The sequence below is a fragment of the Pezoporus occidentalis genome, unplaced genomic scaffold, assembly GCF_034315485.1.
Source record: "Pezoporus occidentalis ecotype Australia unplaced genomic scaffold, CSIRO_AGI_Poc_V1 ctg135, whole genome shotgun sequence".
Classification (NCBI taxonomy): Eukaryota; Metazoa; Chordata; class Aves; order Psittaciformes; family Psittacidae; genus Pezoporus; species Pezoporus occidentalis.
The window spans coordinates 2,710,542-2,726,767 of NW_026913157.1; the positions used below are offsets into that span (position 1 = coordinate 2,710,542).

Here is a 16,226-nt window from a genome sequence, read left to right on the forward strand (position 1 = left end):
TACATTGCAACACAATGAAGGGAATTTGTGTTTTATATATACGAGGAGCTAGCCTTCATTATTTGTAAAGGAACAGTGGAATCCATGAGCAACATTTAACCTTTGCAAGTTGCTTTTCACTTTTACAATGTAAATAATTAAACAATTTTTAGTATAGTACCATACTATCCATTTTGCTTATTGTTTTCCAACTGTTTAGAAAAGAGGTATAGTATAGCTTGAAACTGAAACAATCTTCTACAACTTAAAAAAAATCTTATCTGAAAGGGTGGTAGTGTTTTCTACAGAATGAATGGTATTGCATAGTATGCAAAGAAAAGAAATTGTAAAGTAAAAGTCAACCCTTTAAACAGGTAATTAGCAGAGTCGCAGTTTATAGACATGAACACTGAACAGAGGTCTAGTGTAGAAGTTTTTGGTGGTGATGCGATGTTACACCCATTTGTGATTTTAGCCTCAGTACTGAATGCAAGAGAACAGGCTGCTGCATTTCAGACAAAAAAAAATATGTAACAGTACATGATAAATTGTCTTATCTTAGAAGCATCAGTAAGTACTATTCAGCTTCATTGCTTTTCCACTTTAGAACACTGGAGATGGGTTTGTGCTCAGAATTCATTTTGTCATTGAGCAGCTGTATACCAATGATCATTCTTACAGCAGCTGGAAAGTAAGTTTTATTATACTGCAGGTTTTATTGTTGTTACCACCTGTAGAAAATGAATAGGCTCAGTTTTTCAAAGTAGATGCAGCCTGCCATGGATCTGAAATTTAAAAGGATTTGAGTCTCTTGCCTTTGACCCAAATCCTGGTTGCTTGTTCCCTTGTATTTGGGCTTGTGAATAATCCTTTGAAGTTAGAAAAACATAGATTTTGAGATACTTGGATGTTAGTGTTTATTTCTTATAGTATTTTTAAATACTAAAATTGGAAGGAGAACCTATTTCCTATTTTTTCCTCATACTGCCCTTATGTAGTTGAGTCACTCGAAGATGTTCTGTTTTGATTAATTCACCTGCAAGTTATTAATTTAGCTAATAAACTGAACATTGCAGGGCCTGTATTTCTGATTGATTCTGCCTGGACTTTCAGGCTACAAATAGAATATACAGTGCTGGAAATGAGAATGTTCTTTTTCTACTTGTGGCTCAAAATTATCTGATAGGAATTGGAGGAGGAAACAATAAGATGTCACTGTGCAGAATATAGCCACACTTCCATGTGATTCTCTGTACATACATACTCAAATACAATTCATTTCTGTATTTTTCTCTATCATAATGTGATACAAAAATTTGCAAGCTGATCTCTAATACAAAGGAATTCTGTTTGAATAGTGAAACCTTTGAAATGGCTGACTTTTATGAAAAATCAACAGCTATTTTTGAAGCAAAGAAAACATCTTCAGAAACTGAGACCCAAGATGAAGATGACCATCTGGAAGATCCAGATGTAATAAAAATGGCTGTTAGATTTGACAAGTAAGAACGCAAATTAAATTTTTCACTATCTTGCATGTGTACATAAAACTGAATTTCAGTGTTTTATAGCTTTTTTTGTTAAGTAATAGTTTGCGTATCAGAGCTTACTGAGGGAATTTTTGTGAAGCAATTTGTGTACATCATTACATAACCACTAGCATCACCACTTTTCCTGTGCTGTTTGTTATAAGACGTTCTTTAGCTCCAGGGTTCGTGAAACTGCTTAATTCTCTCAGGTAACTTATTAGAAATGCCAAGTGGTTTAAAAAAAAATCAAACATCTGTACGTAGAAGAATGTGAGTATACAAAGATATACAGTTATTTTTAGTGAAGTTTGACTAAAACATGATACCTGTTCTAGAAAAAGGTCTGCACAAGTTTCAGGGTACTCTTTTCTAAGCAAAAAACTTATGTGCTCATCTGCAGTCTTATAAACGTGTTCCAGTCATAAGGAATTCATTGAAAAACTAATTCATGATGTTATAAACAATATTACTCTAAGTAACCTTGGATTATAATCTGTGAAGTTTATAGAATTGCTGTTGCTTTCCATGTTATATCTGTGTTTGCTATTTTTGCTATGTTTGCTATTAAGTCTGTCAAATAGCTCGAGTATGCTATAAAATGCTGCCTGACTCACTGAATACAGTGGCTTTACAGTATTTTCTTTTTTTTTCCTGCCAAGTACAAGAGGCTGTAATTCCATATCAGTATCTGAATCAATGCCTACCTTTCCTAACTTACTTTATTTGATAAATTTGCTGTCAGAAGCAGCTTCTTTTCTTTTTTCTAGTGTTTAATCTTATCTCACTGCTTATAATAAGCAATGTCAAACTGTATCTTTATTCTGTGTCATATGTTTAGTTAGAATCTCCTTTCTGGGGCATATTTTTTCTCTAGTTGTGTTGCTACAGGATGTGAATATTTGGAAAGAATTAATAGAAAAGTTTAGGTACTATTTTAGATGTTATGTTAGACATATTATTTTTCTAATAGACTTATCTAATAAGAAAGCAAAATTTTTCTCATAGTTTGAGCTGTAAAATTAAACCACAAAGAATAACCGGTAATAAAATAAGCAGCATGATTTGTTTTAAAATAGAATTCTGCACACTTGTTGACCACAAGATTTTCTGTCTAGGCGAGAATATCCACCACAGATTACTCCAAAAATGTATCTTCTGGAATGGTGTAGGAAAGAAAAGTATCCTCAGCCTGTTTATGAAACTGTGAGTTAATGAAGAAACCCTTTCAGACCTTTTCCTCTGCCTTGTCTATTAAATTCACTATTTTAGAACTCTAGTGAGAAATTCTGCTTCCCATTCTGGCATAGCTCTTGAGTAAGCAGCTTCAGAAATGGTAATACACAGCATCATGGAATATGTGTATTGAAATATGGAAATAACAGCTCATTTCATTAGAAAATAAAAATCATAAAGTCAGACCTTCAGTCTAGTTTTAATTCACATGTGAAAGAAATTGCTTTAACTACAGGTCATTACATGGGAGGCCATGACTTTTACTTCCTCTGCAAAGTAAAGCATTTGGATTTAGAATGTTTTCTCTGTTGTTGCATGCTGTTACAGGTAGGAACTATACGCAACAGGAGCAACTGCTTTGTTAGATGGGATATTATTTGTTTTGGGTGTTTTTTAAGCAATTTTTGCAGTTTGGCCAATTTCTTTATATCTTTTAGACTTAAATACGCAAGTTTAAACTTGTGGTGTAATTTACAGTATTTTTAAAGGTGTCACTTGATTGTGGTGTAAACAATAACAAGGGACTTAATGTTGTTTGCTCAGTGAGTGACATTGCTATTTTTTGACAGCCCACTCCCTTTTAATTCTTCTTTTTATTCCAGGTTCAAAGACCACTGGATAGATTATTCTGTTCAGTAGTGACAGTAGCTGAGCAAAAGTACAGATCAACTCTCTGGTGAGCAATTCTTAATGGTGTTTTCAGCTCTGTTGTAATTGTTTCTGAATTTTTGCATAAAATTTGCAATGAAAATGTACTGAATTTTATTGCACTTGGCTTAGACAGAAGTCAGCTAAAAGCTACCTTATAAAGCTACCTCTGTGAGAGAGAAAGGATTAAAAATTTCTGAGAATTGTCTGTGCCAAGAGGAAGTAAACGTTAGTATAATTAAGTAAACCATTACAGATCTTAATTCATTTTAATACAGATTTTAATACATTACTCCACAAATTGTATTGGAAGGGGTGCAAATAGGTGATGTAGTTCAGTGTCTGTGAAGAGGTCAGAAGCTAAATCAAGGGAGGCAGAAGGGAACGTTGGCGGAGGTATATGTCTTCAGCCACTACAGCAGTTCCAGTCTCAATAACAAGTCAGGATTAAGTGTCTGTATGCAGTGAAGTGTGGAGCAGTTTAGTGGCTTCTCAGAGATCACAGTTAATCAACAGTTTCAACCAGGGCTACTCTGAAGTTGTGACAGTATTTTACGCAGTCATCTGTTAACACTGGAGTTGACTTCAGGCGTTTGCCACCTGTGTTGATCTTGATTTAACTACAAAGCTAGAGCTCAGCATTGAACATTTTAAAGAGGACAAATGCACACAAGAGTTACTGGTGCTTGCAGCATTCCGATTCAGAGACTTCAGGAAGCTCATCTGATACAAAACTTTGAGAAGAAAATGTTTTCGAATATTGAATTTCACAAATGTGTAATCTGTAGTCCTCAGAAATGACAGAATTTTTATTATTATGGAAGAGTTCCTGCTTGTGTCAGGGTCACTGAGCTTGTAGACTTACTAGAGTTTATATTTGGACCTGACTATTTCAAGAAAATTATCTTTCAAAACTCAGTTAATTGTATAGTAATCATATCTGTAAAAATAAACTTTCCGAGGATTGCAGTCACTTCAGCCAAACACATGTTGACTTCATACCTTTGAAATGAGAGTTTGAGACACGGGTTCTGATAGAAACACATTTTCTAGGAGTATTACATCAGGAGTGGTGCATCAACATTGACACCTAGCAAGACTCAATTTCTGGAACTAACCAATTTTGTTCTTCTGCTGTGACATGACTGCAGATGCTGTTTATTTCACAATGTTACATCAGAGACAGATAATGGATTGTCTCTTGGCAGTGTAGTGGCTTCAATTTCTACTTTTACCTGTGCTTTGTCTGCTTTGCTCTTCAGGGACAAGTCAAAGAAACTAGCAGAACAGGCTGCAGCTATTGTCTGTCTGAGAACATTGGGTGTCCCAGAGGGAAAGCTGTGTGAGGGAGAAAATCACCTGGTTAACAAACGCAAGAGGGAAGACCAGGAGCACTTGAATAACAGAGACCATGGAGAAGATATTGCTGAGCCTTCCCATAAGAAAGCTAATTTTATTGAAGAAAGTTCTGACAGGGATGTGCCCAAGATGCCACAATAGCATGAAAAATAGTGGTTTCACACTTGGGCAGCTGCAGATTAGCTCCTGTTTATATATCTTGCTCTTTACATTTCATTTGGATTTTCTTGGAGACAGATAAATTCTCCAGTTGTGAAAAATGCCAATGAGATGTTTACTGTTCAACACTCATAGTCTCTATGGTGCCTTTCAGACACAATAAATTAGCAGCTTGATTTTAAAGAACATTGAGAACATTATCCTAAATAATAAATTTTTTAAAAATACCAGATATTGTCACAGCAATTTTGTCCTTATTACTTGTTTTTTATTTTTAAGTCATCTCTGGTTTCTTGGTAAATTGTATATGAGTACATCATCTGTAAGTAGATGGATTCATTGTGGAACTATATGGTTATCAGCAAAATTAATGTAGGAAAATATCAGTAGTCACATAGATATGGTTTTGTCAAGTGAATTTCATGCATGTCTTGAAAGCTTTATTTACAGCCATCATATATCAAGAAAAACATCCTTCAGAGACAAGGACTTAAAAATGATAACTTTAAGCTTGAAAATAACCTTCTTTCATAAATTCTACTACATTTTACCCTTGGAAATATTACATTAGAGTTAGCCATTTTTTCCTGGTCTTGGGTATTACAGTTCTGCCTTTCCAGTAAGAAATTGAAGCCAAGCCTAGTAGCCATGAATTTGTTGAATGAAGGTGCTTTGAGCACTTTTGTTCCCTTGATCTCCTAGTAAATGTCTACATGTATATTATTTGCAATAATGGGTATCAAATTATGGTCTTATGTTGTATGTTTTGTTCCTGAAGTATGACCTAGTTCGCTTCAATATTTAGCTGTTGGTGATACTGGTAGTCTTAATCAAAGGCACGTTTTCTTCTTAATTTGCCATCATCATAACTTCCTATTAAAGTAAACTGTAAATATGTGATATATGACAAGAGAAGATACAGACCCAGTCTGATTTCATGGCACTGTAACTGAGCTTGTCTGATTGAAATTAGAGTTTTGAATCTCCAAAAGAATGTCTTAATGAATAAAGAGAATTCAGGGACTTCAGTTATTAATGGTTTATGGAGACGGTAATGTAGGTTCCCTCAGGAGGGTGAGGGATCCTCAGATTATAAATTCTGGTCTTAAAATAAAATGTCAGGGTTATCATACCATGATCTCTAAAGTATTTTATGTACAGAACATACAAAATACAGTTCATCTGGAGGTAGTTCATAGTCTTCCTATTTCAAAATTTGAATCTTCTTCCTCAAGTGATAGTGCCAGTGTTAAAACATTCCTTTTCAATGGAAGAACAACATCTCACCAGATAATATTCAGACTTACGAAATTAAACAGATATGTATTCATCTTTAAAATGTCTTCTGTTTAGATAAGAGTAATTTATTACGAATCTGTATGGGCTAAGAAGAAGAAAAATTGGGGGTTTTGTTGATTTTGTATGTTGTAGTAAAATGCAGTTAAAGATACTTACATTTGATGTAACTTTAATGCTATAATTTTCCTCTGAAGCAGCAAAGGAATTTGCAGTATTAATCAGAAATTTCAGAAGTGGCCATTTTCCTATTGCAGGTGCTATCTGGTTATTTTGTTTCTGTCAGGACTATTTGGAGGCATCATAGAATACGAAAAAGCCATTCTCAGTTTGTCTATGCTGTAATTATGAATGGCCATAGCTAGGCCAAACAGAGCATGTGAAAATGAGAATGAGTTGTCATTCTGTTGGAATGGGCATTCAGGGCTAAATATAGCAGGGCTGTAGATCATGGCAAATGGCTAGAAACATGTTGGACACCCTTGATCAGGTTCAAAAAGAACTAAAGATAAGTTGCAACTGCATATAGGTGTGTCAGCATGTCAATGTTTTGGTTTAATGACTTTCTGTTGCATGCTTTCATTCCTCTTCCCTCTATTACAACTAATATGTTAACTTATTACCCTACTTCAATCATTCGGTTTGTCGTAATCGGTTGTACAGGATAATTGCATTTACTGTGTATATTCCCTTCTCAGTACTGCTTTTGAAGTAATTACTTCGGTGAGCAGTGTTTTCCTTATTCTATTCACGTTAAAGAACGAACCACAGTGGTGACTTTTCTGTACGAGTTTCTCCTGTGGTTCTCTTTTTGCTGTACCTTTCATAAACAGAAGGTGGCAGATTTCTCCTCTCACCCTCAGAAAAAAAAATAAAAAAATCTTAACTTCTGCAGTATTTAAGGATCAGCCATTGCACTTCTGCATTCTTGCATAGGGTGGCAATTGAGTCCACAGTTGGCTTGGAGGATATCTAGCCTCACTCTTTAGAAATCTTGATCTTTTTTTTATTTTTTTTTTTTTTAATTTGAATGTAGTGAATATGTATGATACTTGGTCAATACTAACCAAATCTATGTTCTATTTTAAGTATTTGCTTAGTGAAAACGTTGCACTATTAATCCTATGGAACTCAGTGAAGCAACTGTGGGTTTTTTTCTGTCAAAGGTTACAGCAAGCAAACAAATCAGTTATATTTTGTTTCTTTGTACTGATGCTGCAGAAACAATACCTTCCCAAGTATAATCCATGGGTATAGAGAGAACGGTAAATTGTCCTCCTTGCAGTCTACATGTGCTCTGCATATTAGAAATGTGAATGGGAATGCAAAGATATTTTTTACTAGCCCTCTAGCATGGATGTGCTCACTGTGGGGCTACCTCCAGGGCCTTGCTTTTTGGAATGCTTTTTGGAATGTCCCAGGCTCTGCGCCCAGCCCTGCCCTGGAATGTGAGGTTAAATGTTGGCGGTACAAATACAGAGTTTGAATATCAAAATCTTAAAAAAGTGTTCCCCAGTACTGCAATTTCAGAAAGCTGGCAAGTGAACCACATGTCAGCTCAGCTGCTCTCTGATTCAAAGAGTAAGCATGCCTTGGGTTGCTGGGGGAGGAGGGATGGTTTTTGGTTTGGTTTGGTTTTTACTTACCCATTATGACCTGCAAAGGGTATGCTTTTCAAAGATGTTAACTGGCAAGATTGCAAGAAGTCCAAAACAGGTGTTAGCTATAAAGAAGCCTTCATTCACAGAAGCATTTTATCACCACTTCTTTAAGGAAACCTACAAGCTTAACATATTTCAGAGCTGTTGCTTTACTAAACAGAAGTCTGCTTATATTTGAACTCCCAAGTCCAGAAGCTATGTTGATGAGATGGCCTGTAAGTTTCTATCTGTAGCACAGTACAGGAGGCTAATGTTTGAAGCTTTTATTTAGAGTTTTTGATGGCAAAGCTGATGAAAAACATTAAAAGTGAGATGCAGAGCTTTCGGTGAGGAGGCTTTTGACTTTCCCGAGCTGAAAGTCAAAACACTGCACTGCACCAGCTACCAGGAAGGAGAAAAATGACTGCTACTGCTGAGCCCAGGACACTCTTGTATTGTCAAAAAGCAATTGCCTAGGTCAGTTAAGGAGAAGAATTGATGAGCTCCAGAGGGAGTCTAGTCTACTCATCTTTACTCAAAGGAGCATTGACCTCAGTGTTTTTTATGAGAGGAGGCTTAAAAGATCTTCAACCTTTGTGGTGGTCACTTAGCTCTCGAATGAAACTGTGTTCTGGAAGTTAATGTGAATCTGTCAAATATCCGCTAGATAAACAAATATTTTTCTCTTGTCCTGGCATGGTGAGAGGGTCTCTGTTTTCCATTTTTAGAAGTCATTGTCTGAGAGAGATCCTCTTGTGAGAGTCTACAAAAGACTGTAGTACAAATCTGATGCTTCACTGATTTTAATTTATTTTCCCTTGACAGTCTCCATACATTTGTTGATGCTTCAATATGTCACTGTGTTTGATATGAAAAATGAGCTTCCTGTTTAAATACTTTTAAAAATTATTGCTTGGTGATTGTAACCACAATGGCTATAATCTATAGTTGTGAACATGGATTTTTGATTAGTATTCTGTTGTGGATGGCTGACAGAACTGGATTTGAGTACAGATCTTCAATCTGTACTTTTTAGCTGTTTTAAAACTGTACGTACATTTTACCTTTCTTCATAAGGTTTTCTGTGGGGTTGTAAGAGTATCGATGCACTGTTTGGATGCTGCATGTGCCACATATGCCTTTGTACTTGCCACTGTCCATCCTGTGTGCAGCTGTTAGAAAGGATTGTTAGTATTTGGTCATAAGTCTTTATGTTAAATTCCTTGAACAACTGATAAAATGATTTCCCTCACTGTGGTCTGATAAAAGTGGGTGCTACAAAGATGTTAAAACTAAGAGCTAGAATTTTTAAATGTTTTATTTGTTGGTTAGTTTGATGGTTTTGTTTGTTTTTTTTTAATTCCAACTATTGGAAAATATTCTCCCTTTGATTATAGCCTGATTTTTTTTTTTTTTTTTTTATAACTCAAACTTCATTGAGAAACTTCCCAGTGACTTACGTGATTTAATTTGTTGCACACTTATTTACTTAAGAAATTACTGAATTCAGGTTTTTCAGACAGCAAAGACATGAATGCCACTGAATACTTCACTGTTTCACTAGCTCTCTGAACCATTACAAAATTCAAAGCAAATTTCCTGGTCATCTGTGTATTTGCTTTAGTTACATACTCGTGTAAGTCCCAGACAAGAAACAATTTAAAAGCTGAAACCATTGTCATTGTTTTCTTCTCACTGTACTGAAATACAGACAAATCCTGGACACCAGCCAGAAGACAAGTAAACATGTCTGGGTAGAGGTACCTCTATGAACCACAAAACCCATGAGATCTTAAGAGTTTTAAAACTGATGTGGGGTAGTTTCACATCGGTAGAAGAGTGCATTTCCCCTGTTTCACATACAACTGTTTGTTTTGTTGTTTTGCTTGAGTTTTTGTTTGTTTGATTGTTGTTTGTTGTTTTTTTCCGGAAGTTAAACATCCAATGTCCAGATCCTTTGTGGATATTTCATAGGGGCATCAGAATAATATGATTTCAGAAAGCTGGAATATTGAGACTGCAGGATTAAGCCAGTACATCACCGCACAGTTAGACCATGATGCCTGCCTGCCGAGTTGGTGATATGGAAATTATAGTTTACTGTCGTGCTGCCCTGTGACATTCTCTTATTGAAGCTAATACAAGCTTTTCATATTTTGCTCTGTCTGACCATGGAATAGTACTTGCAATATTTATACCCCTTAGGCTTATGAATACTGAATTAATAGATATTTAATAAATTATCTTTTGTTTTATTAAGTTTTATTGGCATGCCAAATGTTCCAATGTAGACTGTAAAATCAGTAGTAATTTGCTCACTAGTAGTGACCTGAGATGTGTGCTTATACTGTAATGGCAGTGATGCTGGGGTGAAGGCATAAATGGAGCCAAAAAATGAGAACTAGTCACTGAAATCTTTCTATACTTAATATTAGTTCAGCATTTACCCTTTTTTGTCTGCTTCTATTCAGTATTTAAACTTGCCCACAGTAGAGTGAATCTCTATTCTTTGTTGGAGACAAAATTTGTAACACACCGTTTATTTAAAACAATGGTCTGTGATGCTCTCAAGTTGTGGAAGCAAACACAGCTCAAAGTATGATGGAAGACAGAGTTGCCATTTCATTTCTTGTAGATAAACATTCTGAAGACAGAGGTTTGTTCCACCCCCACTTAGTTTTTTTTTTTTTTTTGTAGTTTTTCTTTTCATACATCTTAATTTTAAATAAAAGTAGTTTAGATAAAAAGATTTTCCAGAAAGGGTTGATGTATTTCCATGAAAGGAAGAGCTAACCTCATCCTGTTAAAAAAAATCTCGCATCTTCACCCATCACTGCCTGGCTGCCATTATGCATGTTATTTTCTCCTCAGCCCAGCCTGTGAATTCACCAGATCACCTGGTCAGAGAGAACATTTCACCCACACTTCCTCTCACTTCCCCTGTGCTTTAGAACCCTGCATGCACACTGATGCCCTAACAGCTCAACAAAGCAAGACAGCAGCGATGTTTCTGTGTGAACACATGTACAAAAATTGAACTCTGTTCTTCACAAATGTTACAGGGTTTATGGAAACCAAACCTAATACTCAAGCCATGAAAACTTCCCCTCTGGGAAGAAGAGAGGTAACATAGTAGGTGTCTTGGTTTAGGACATTCTAGTCCTCTAATTATATTGCAAACTGGGTACCTGAGGCCAGTGGAAAATGTTTCTGTTCCAAGGCCAGAATTCTCACCTAGGTCTTGTTTGCAAATATGAAAGTAATCAGCAAATAGGAGGGATATTCCTCAGTTTAGTATGGTGTGACACTCCATTTCTTGGTTTCCTGGGGGTCAGGGAGCTTAGTGGCTTTGATGGTTTGGTTTTGGTTTTTTTTTATTATTAGAGTTTTAGGATCCTGCACTCACAGAAAGCAGCTAATTGTATTCCTTCTTGCATGAGTAAGTTTGGTTAGCTTTTCTGTAACTGTGGCTTAAACTGATTTTCACTACAGCTTGGCATTTGGAGTAGTTATCTGTAATGCTAAGCTTACTGAGGCTTCTCTCACTTAGGTCTGTGTGGATGGGGAAGACAGGGTTTTCAAATGGTCAGTTTCTGCTCAGTTGCTTTCTTTGCCTTACTAAGTAAAAGTTAGCTTTTGTAAATACCATTCTTCCACCTCAATATTTAGAGTAGGCATGTCAAGCTGGTGAGTCTTTTTATCTGAACATAAATAGCCACCTTATTATTCACAGAATTTCTGTTGCAAGTCTTTCTTTGCATCCCTGGGTGAAGTAAAATGAATTTGAGATTCAGCTGTCACACCTGAGTTACTAGAACAGTATTGTGCAGGTGTTGACTTCCATTCGAGAAGGCATTTGGCTGGGATAACAAGAAAGTGTGTTTTCTTCCTATCTTTGCTTGTGAACAATTGCTTCTATAGATAGAGATCATTAAACAGCACAAATATTTTTTCCTTGACTTCTGTAGTGCACAATTAAACTGATGTCAGTGTTGGGTTTTGTTGTGTTACTTCCTCACACTCTGAGGTCCTCAAGATCATGCACATACCCCTTCAGCAGGGGCGTCCAGCACAGGGACAGAGCAGACAGCTGAGAGTGGCCACCACCTTTGCTGGCCGCAACCAAATGTGCCACCAAATGTCAGTCAGGACCTGAAGTGCCTTGCTTGACATGTAAAGACTGGCTGGAAGAGCAGCGTAGCAAGAATACCTCAGCTGAATCATGAAGGTGGAAAACACAACTGGATAGGGAGCCGTCTGCTCTACTGCCTGCACTCACGATAATACCTGTGCAGGTAGTAAGGATGTTTTAAATGAAGTGGAATGAGCTGCTGGTTACAGTCCAGTCTTGAGCATGAAACATCTTGTTGACAACCTCGGCACAAACATCAGGGCAGGAAGAGAAAAGGGCAGTTAAAATATTTTTTTGCCCTCTGAAGTACAGTATCTCCAGATCAAGACTTGGGATCAGTGACACAGGCTTCTTGGAGTTTGCACTGTTACTATTATGTAGCTGATCTCCTAAAAGAATGAAATAATATTCATTCTTTGACACTTCTGTGCAAATTAGCATGGAAATTAATGCAACAAGAAGATACAGACTGACTGGGGGCGCAGTTGTCTCGTATGCTTCTTTGTAATTCAAGAAGTGGAACTGGGAAAGGTCTGGCATATTCTACCCAGTATGCTTCCCATCTATTGACTGCTCAGTATTTTGTGAAGAAATTCATAGGATCATAGAATAGTTAAGGTTGGAAAGGACCTTAAGGTCATCTAGTTCCAACCCTCCCTGCCATGGGCAGGGATACCTCCCACTAAACCATGTCACCCAATGCTCTGTCGAACACAGCCTTGAACACAGCCAGGGATGGAGCATTCACAACTTCCCTGGGCAACCCATTCCAACCTTTTTGTAACCCATTCATAACCTCTGTGTAGCAGATAAAAGCAAATTTATTCCGCTAATTTGTATAATTAGTCAATTAGTGAACAATATAGAGTACTGAGCTCTGTCAGCAACCTGTGTATCTATATTGTAAATACACCCACAGTGAACTGCTGTAGTTAAACATAAAGCTAGCACCAGGAGGATCTTCCTTGATAAGTGAGGAAGTGGCGTGATCTGTCATTAGTTTCCTCCTAACGAGAAACAAGTATCTTCAACCACATCTTTAGACTCCCACGCCATTGTGGATATCAAGATGTTAAGCTCGGTTTATTTTAAAGGTCATCATGTGAGATCTAACACACTATTTCTAAACTATAAACAAAACATAACTGCACAAAAGGAAAAAAATGCAGATAATCAAGAGTGAGTGAAACTTAACACAATGTCTAAAAATAGACTCCAGCATTACTTTTATGTTTTAAAACACTAGAAATTATGCACAGGGTTTGGGGCTTCTTGATGTTATGAGATGAAGTTCAGGTCTGTATGGAATGTAGTTTCGTTGTCTATAGTGTAGCAAAGCCAAAATAGGCAAGTGTTCACACTATATGGAGCATCCACTACGAAGGATTTACCATGAAGAGAACAAACATGAAACGCAGGCAGATGTGATATACAGTGTATACCAAGAGTGGAAAAGGTGAAGAGGAGCTCAAAGCTGACTGACCCATTTTTTTGCAAGAGTAGAGAAGAGGCTGGAGTATGTATTTTTGTGCTTTCTGTGCTCTCTGTGACAAAGATGGATGTAGTAAAGGAGGAGGAAGCTGGGGGACTTGGAGTGGACTCATATCACAAGACATGGGAGAAAGAAAAACTTCATATAAAGCAGCCTAAGAATATTGTTGGATGAACCAGTGTCAAGAAAGTTAAAATAGTGAGGGGTCTGGAACTGGGGTTACAGGAAGAGATACCAATGTCAGAGTCAAATGATTTACCATCTCCCTGAGTGCTTGTGCTGGTGATTTAGATACGGTTCTGAGTGCTGGATAATGTCCCATATTCAGATCTATCCACTACAGATATGGAAAGTAGCGTCATACTTTCTTGCATGTGATCTTGAGAGGATATTATTTAATATGGAGGTCAGCATTGTTTCAAGATTTTGCTAGTTGACTATAAAGCTTTAGACTGAATTACTTATAAATGGTGACATACTGGGTAAATTAGATTAAAATTTTGTATTTTGGACCTAAGTTCTGGCAAACTTAAAAGCTATTTAGGCAAGGAATTTTGTCTCAAGTCCTTTTCTGTTCAATTTTTTTAGATTATGTGCTTAAAAAGAAGGAACTGGTATCCAGTACTTCATAGGGACTGCAGGAGATATTTTGTGAAATGTCGACTGAGGTGGGAGGTGAACCGAAGAATGCGAGAAAGCGGTATTAAATGACCATTGGTTGAGGAAGTTGCTACCTATGCTTGAGTCTCATCAGTGTATTAGAATGACAGTGTACTTGAAATGTGTTGCCAGGATATTCTTGGGAATAATTATTCCTGAAACAAGTTAACACACAGTTCTCAGAAACACTCAAAGCTACTAAGTAAACTACTGTAGCATTCAAACATGTTCGACACTCTTTCTTGAAAAGTGTGGAGAGGTAGCTAAGGGGCTATGAAAGCTGATTTGATGTTTATTCTGAGCTATTTCATTGAGCTGTTCATACCAATAATTTAATCCCTTTACAGTTACAGTTCCTCTGTTATCATAGAGACATTGTATGTTATCAAGGCTCACATAATAGTCGGGGGTTCAAATCAAGTAACCAAGTCCTTGATTCCTGCTTTTTGTTGTAACCTCCATTGTTCATTACCATGTCTATTGTGCCAGCATAGACACTTGCTTACAGCTGCTTTTATTTTTCAGATTAATCAATTCCCTGATCCGATTCACCCTGGGATCACACAAGTCTTAGTGTAGTGCAACAGCAACATGGCACCTAGGCAAGATAGGGTATCTGGGAATGGAGAGTGCCTTGATGAAAGAGGGGGGAAAGAGGGACTATTGAAGTCAGTATTCATCACCTACAAAAGGTCAGCGCAGCCACAGCCTCAAAGCTTCAGGCCCAGAAAAGAACTTCCTGGCAGCTTAACCTTTGCGTTTGGAGATCTTGTTTACGGGCAGGGTTCGTATTAGTCAAATCAGAGTTGTAATTTTTTTGCATTAAATTATCCCTACAGATGGTGAGAATCATGGTGATAGACCCCTTCTGAGTAACAACACTGTACATTGGGATACAGTTTGCTTTGCAAGTTCTGTGATTTCTGAGAGCAGTTAAGGCAAATGTTATTTGTGTGTAATTGAAGTTGTATTGTTAAAATTACTGACTACTGGCAGAATAAGCAGACCAAAACAGATCTTGGAGCTGGCTAAACTTGTCAGCTATTTATTCAGTTTTTTAGAACATAATGCATCCCTGCAATGAACTCAGTGCTGCAAGGGTTCTGTTAGCAACAGCTAATACAGCTGCTTTCTAGCCAGGCTGGCTGTGCCTGTGTGAGCTGTAGCTCTAAAAATACCTACAGTGTACATACACTCTCAGTCACAGTGGGAGAAGTTGGTGGATAGTCTGGCTATCTAGCATCTGCTTTAATGGTAAATCAGTTCTAATTCTGATGGACTACCCATGGATTTTGGTGCATATGACAGCAATGTGAGTTTGTGATGGAAATCTTCCATTTCTAAGCATAAATTGTGATTGTAAGGAAGACTGTATCTTTTAAACCCTAGACATTTTATTGCTTCTTGCTAGTCCACAATAGGAATCATGGCAGCTGATAAGTAATTGAGTCAAATGTAGAATCTTTAGAAAGATTCTGTAGAATCTTTTTAGAAAGAATCTGTAGAAAAGTAAATACCTAGTTGTACTTCTTTTGTCCTCCCACTATTGTTTCCTGAAAATGGAGAATATTTCAAAATAATTACTGAATCCACAGCACACTTCTAGATGTTTTTCTAAGGAATTAGTGCTTTGGAAAAGGCTCAGATTAGTGTCTGCATTGGCTGAAGTCCTCTGCCTGTTACTTGAATACAGCATGGTCAAGTCCCTTTTATAAGTATGTCTTGTGAAGTCAGTTTGAGAGAAGTAACCCTGGACATCAGTTCCTGCCCCTGCATCACTCTCTCAGTTCTATGTGTACAGCTATTTGGGTAATTAGTCTGGAGAACTGATGCAGGGTAAAAGCAACCCAGCAAAATAGAGTGGTTTTGTTTCACAGGACATTTTGCCAACCAGGAGCCACTGCTGCCAGAAGTGAAACGCTCATGAAACACTCCTACCTGCATCTAGGATGACTTTGAACCAGGTGCTGTAGTTCCTGGCTATCCAGGACTCCATAGTTCACATTACCAGATGCTTTGGACAGTGTCTTGCTCATAATGAAAGATAAAAATAGATACTTTTTTCAACACAGAAGTGGCAGCTATAAGTATTTAAAGGG

The 16,226-nt window shown here is 37.1% G+C and overlaps 1 protein-coding gene across 1 annotated transcript in view; it reads left to right on the top strand.

Moving 5' to 3' along the window:
• DUS2 (dihydrouridine synthase 2) overlaps positions 1-5,137 on the top strand; it is a 29,022-nt gene extending 23,885 nt beyond the window's left edge. The window contains exons 12-15 of the mRNA XM_062609144.1: positions 1,338-1,481; positions 2,624-2,711; positions 3,344-3,417; positions 4,652-5,137. Of these exons, the coding sequence (XP_062465128.1) occupies positions 1,338-1,481; positions 2,624-2,711; positions 3,344-3,417; positions 4,652-4,889 (544 nt within the window). The 3' untranslated portion in view covers positions 4,890-5,137. The remainder of the gene's footprint in view (positions 1-1,337; positions 1,482-2,623; positions 2,712-3,343; positions 3,418-4,651) is intronic.
• Positions 5,138-16,226: the final 11,089 nt, after the last annotated feature.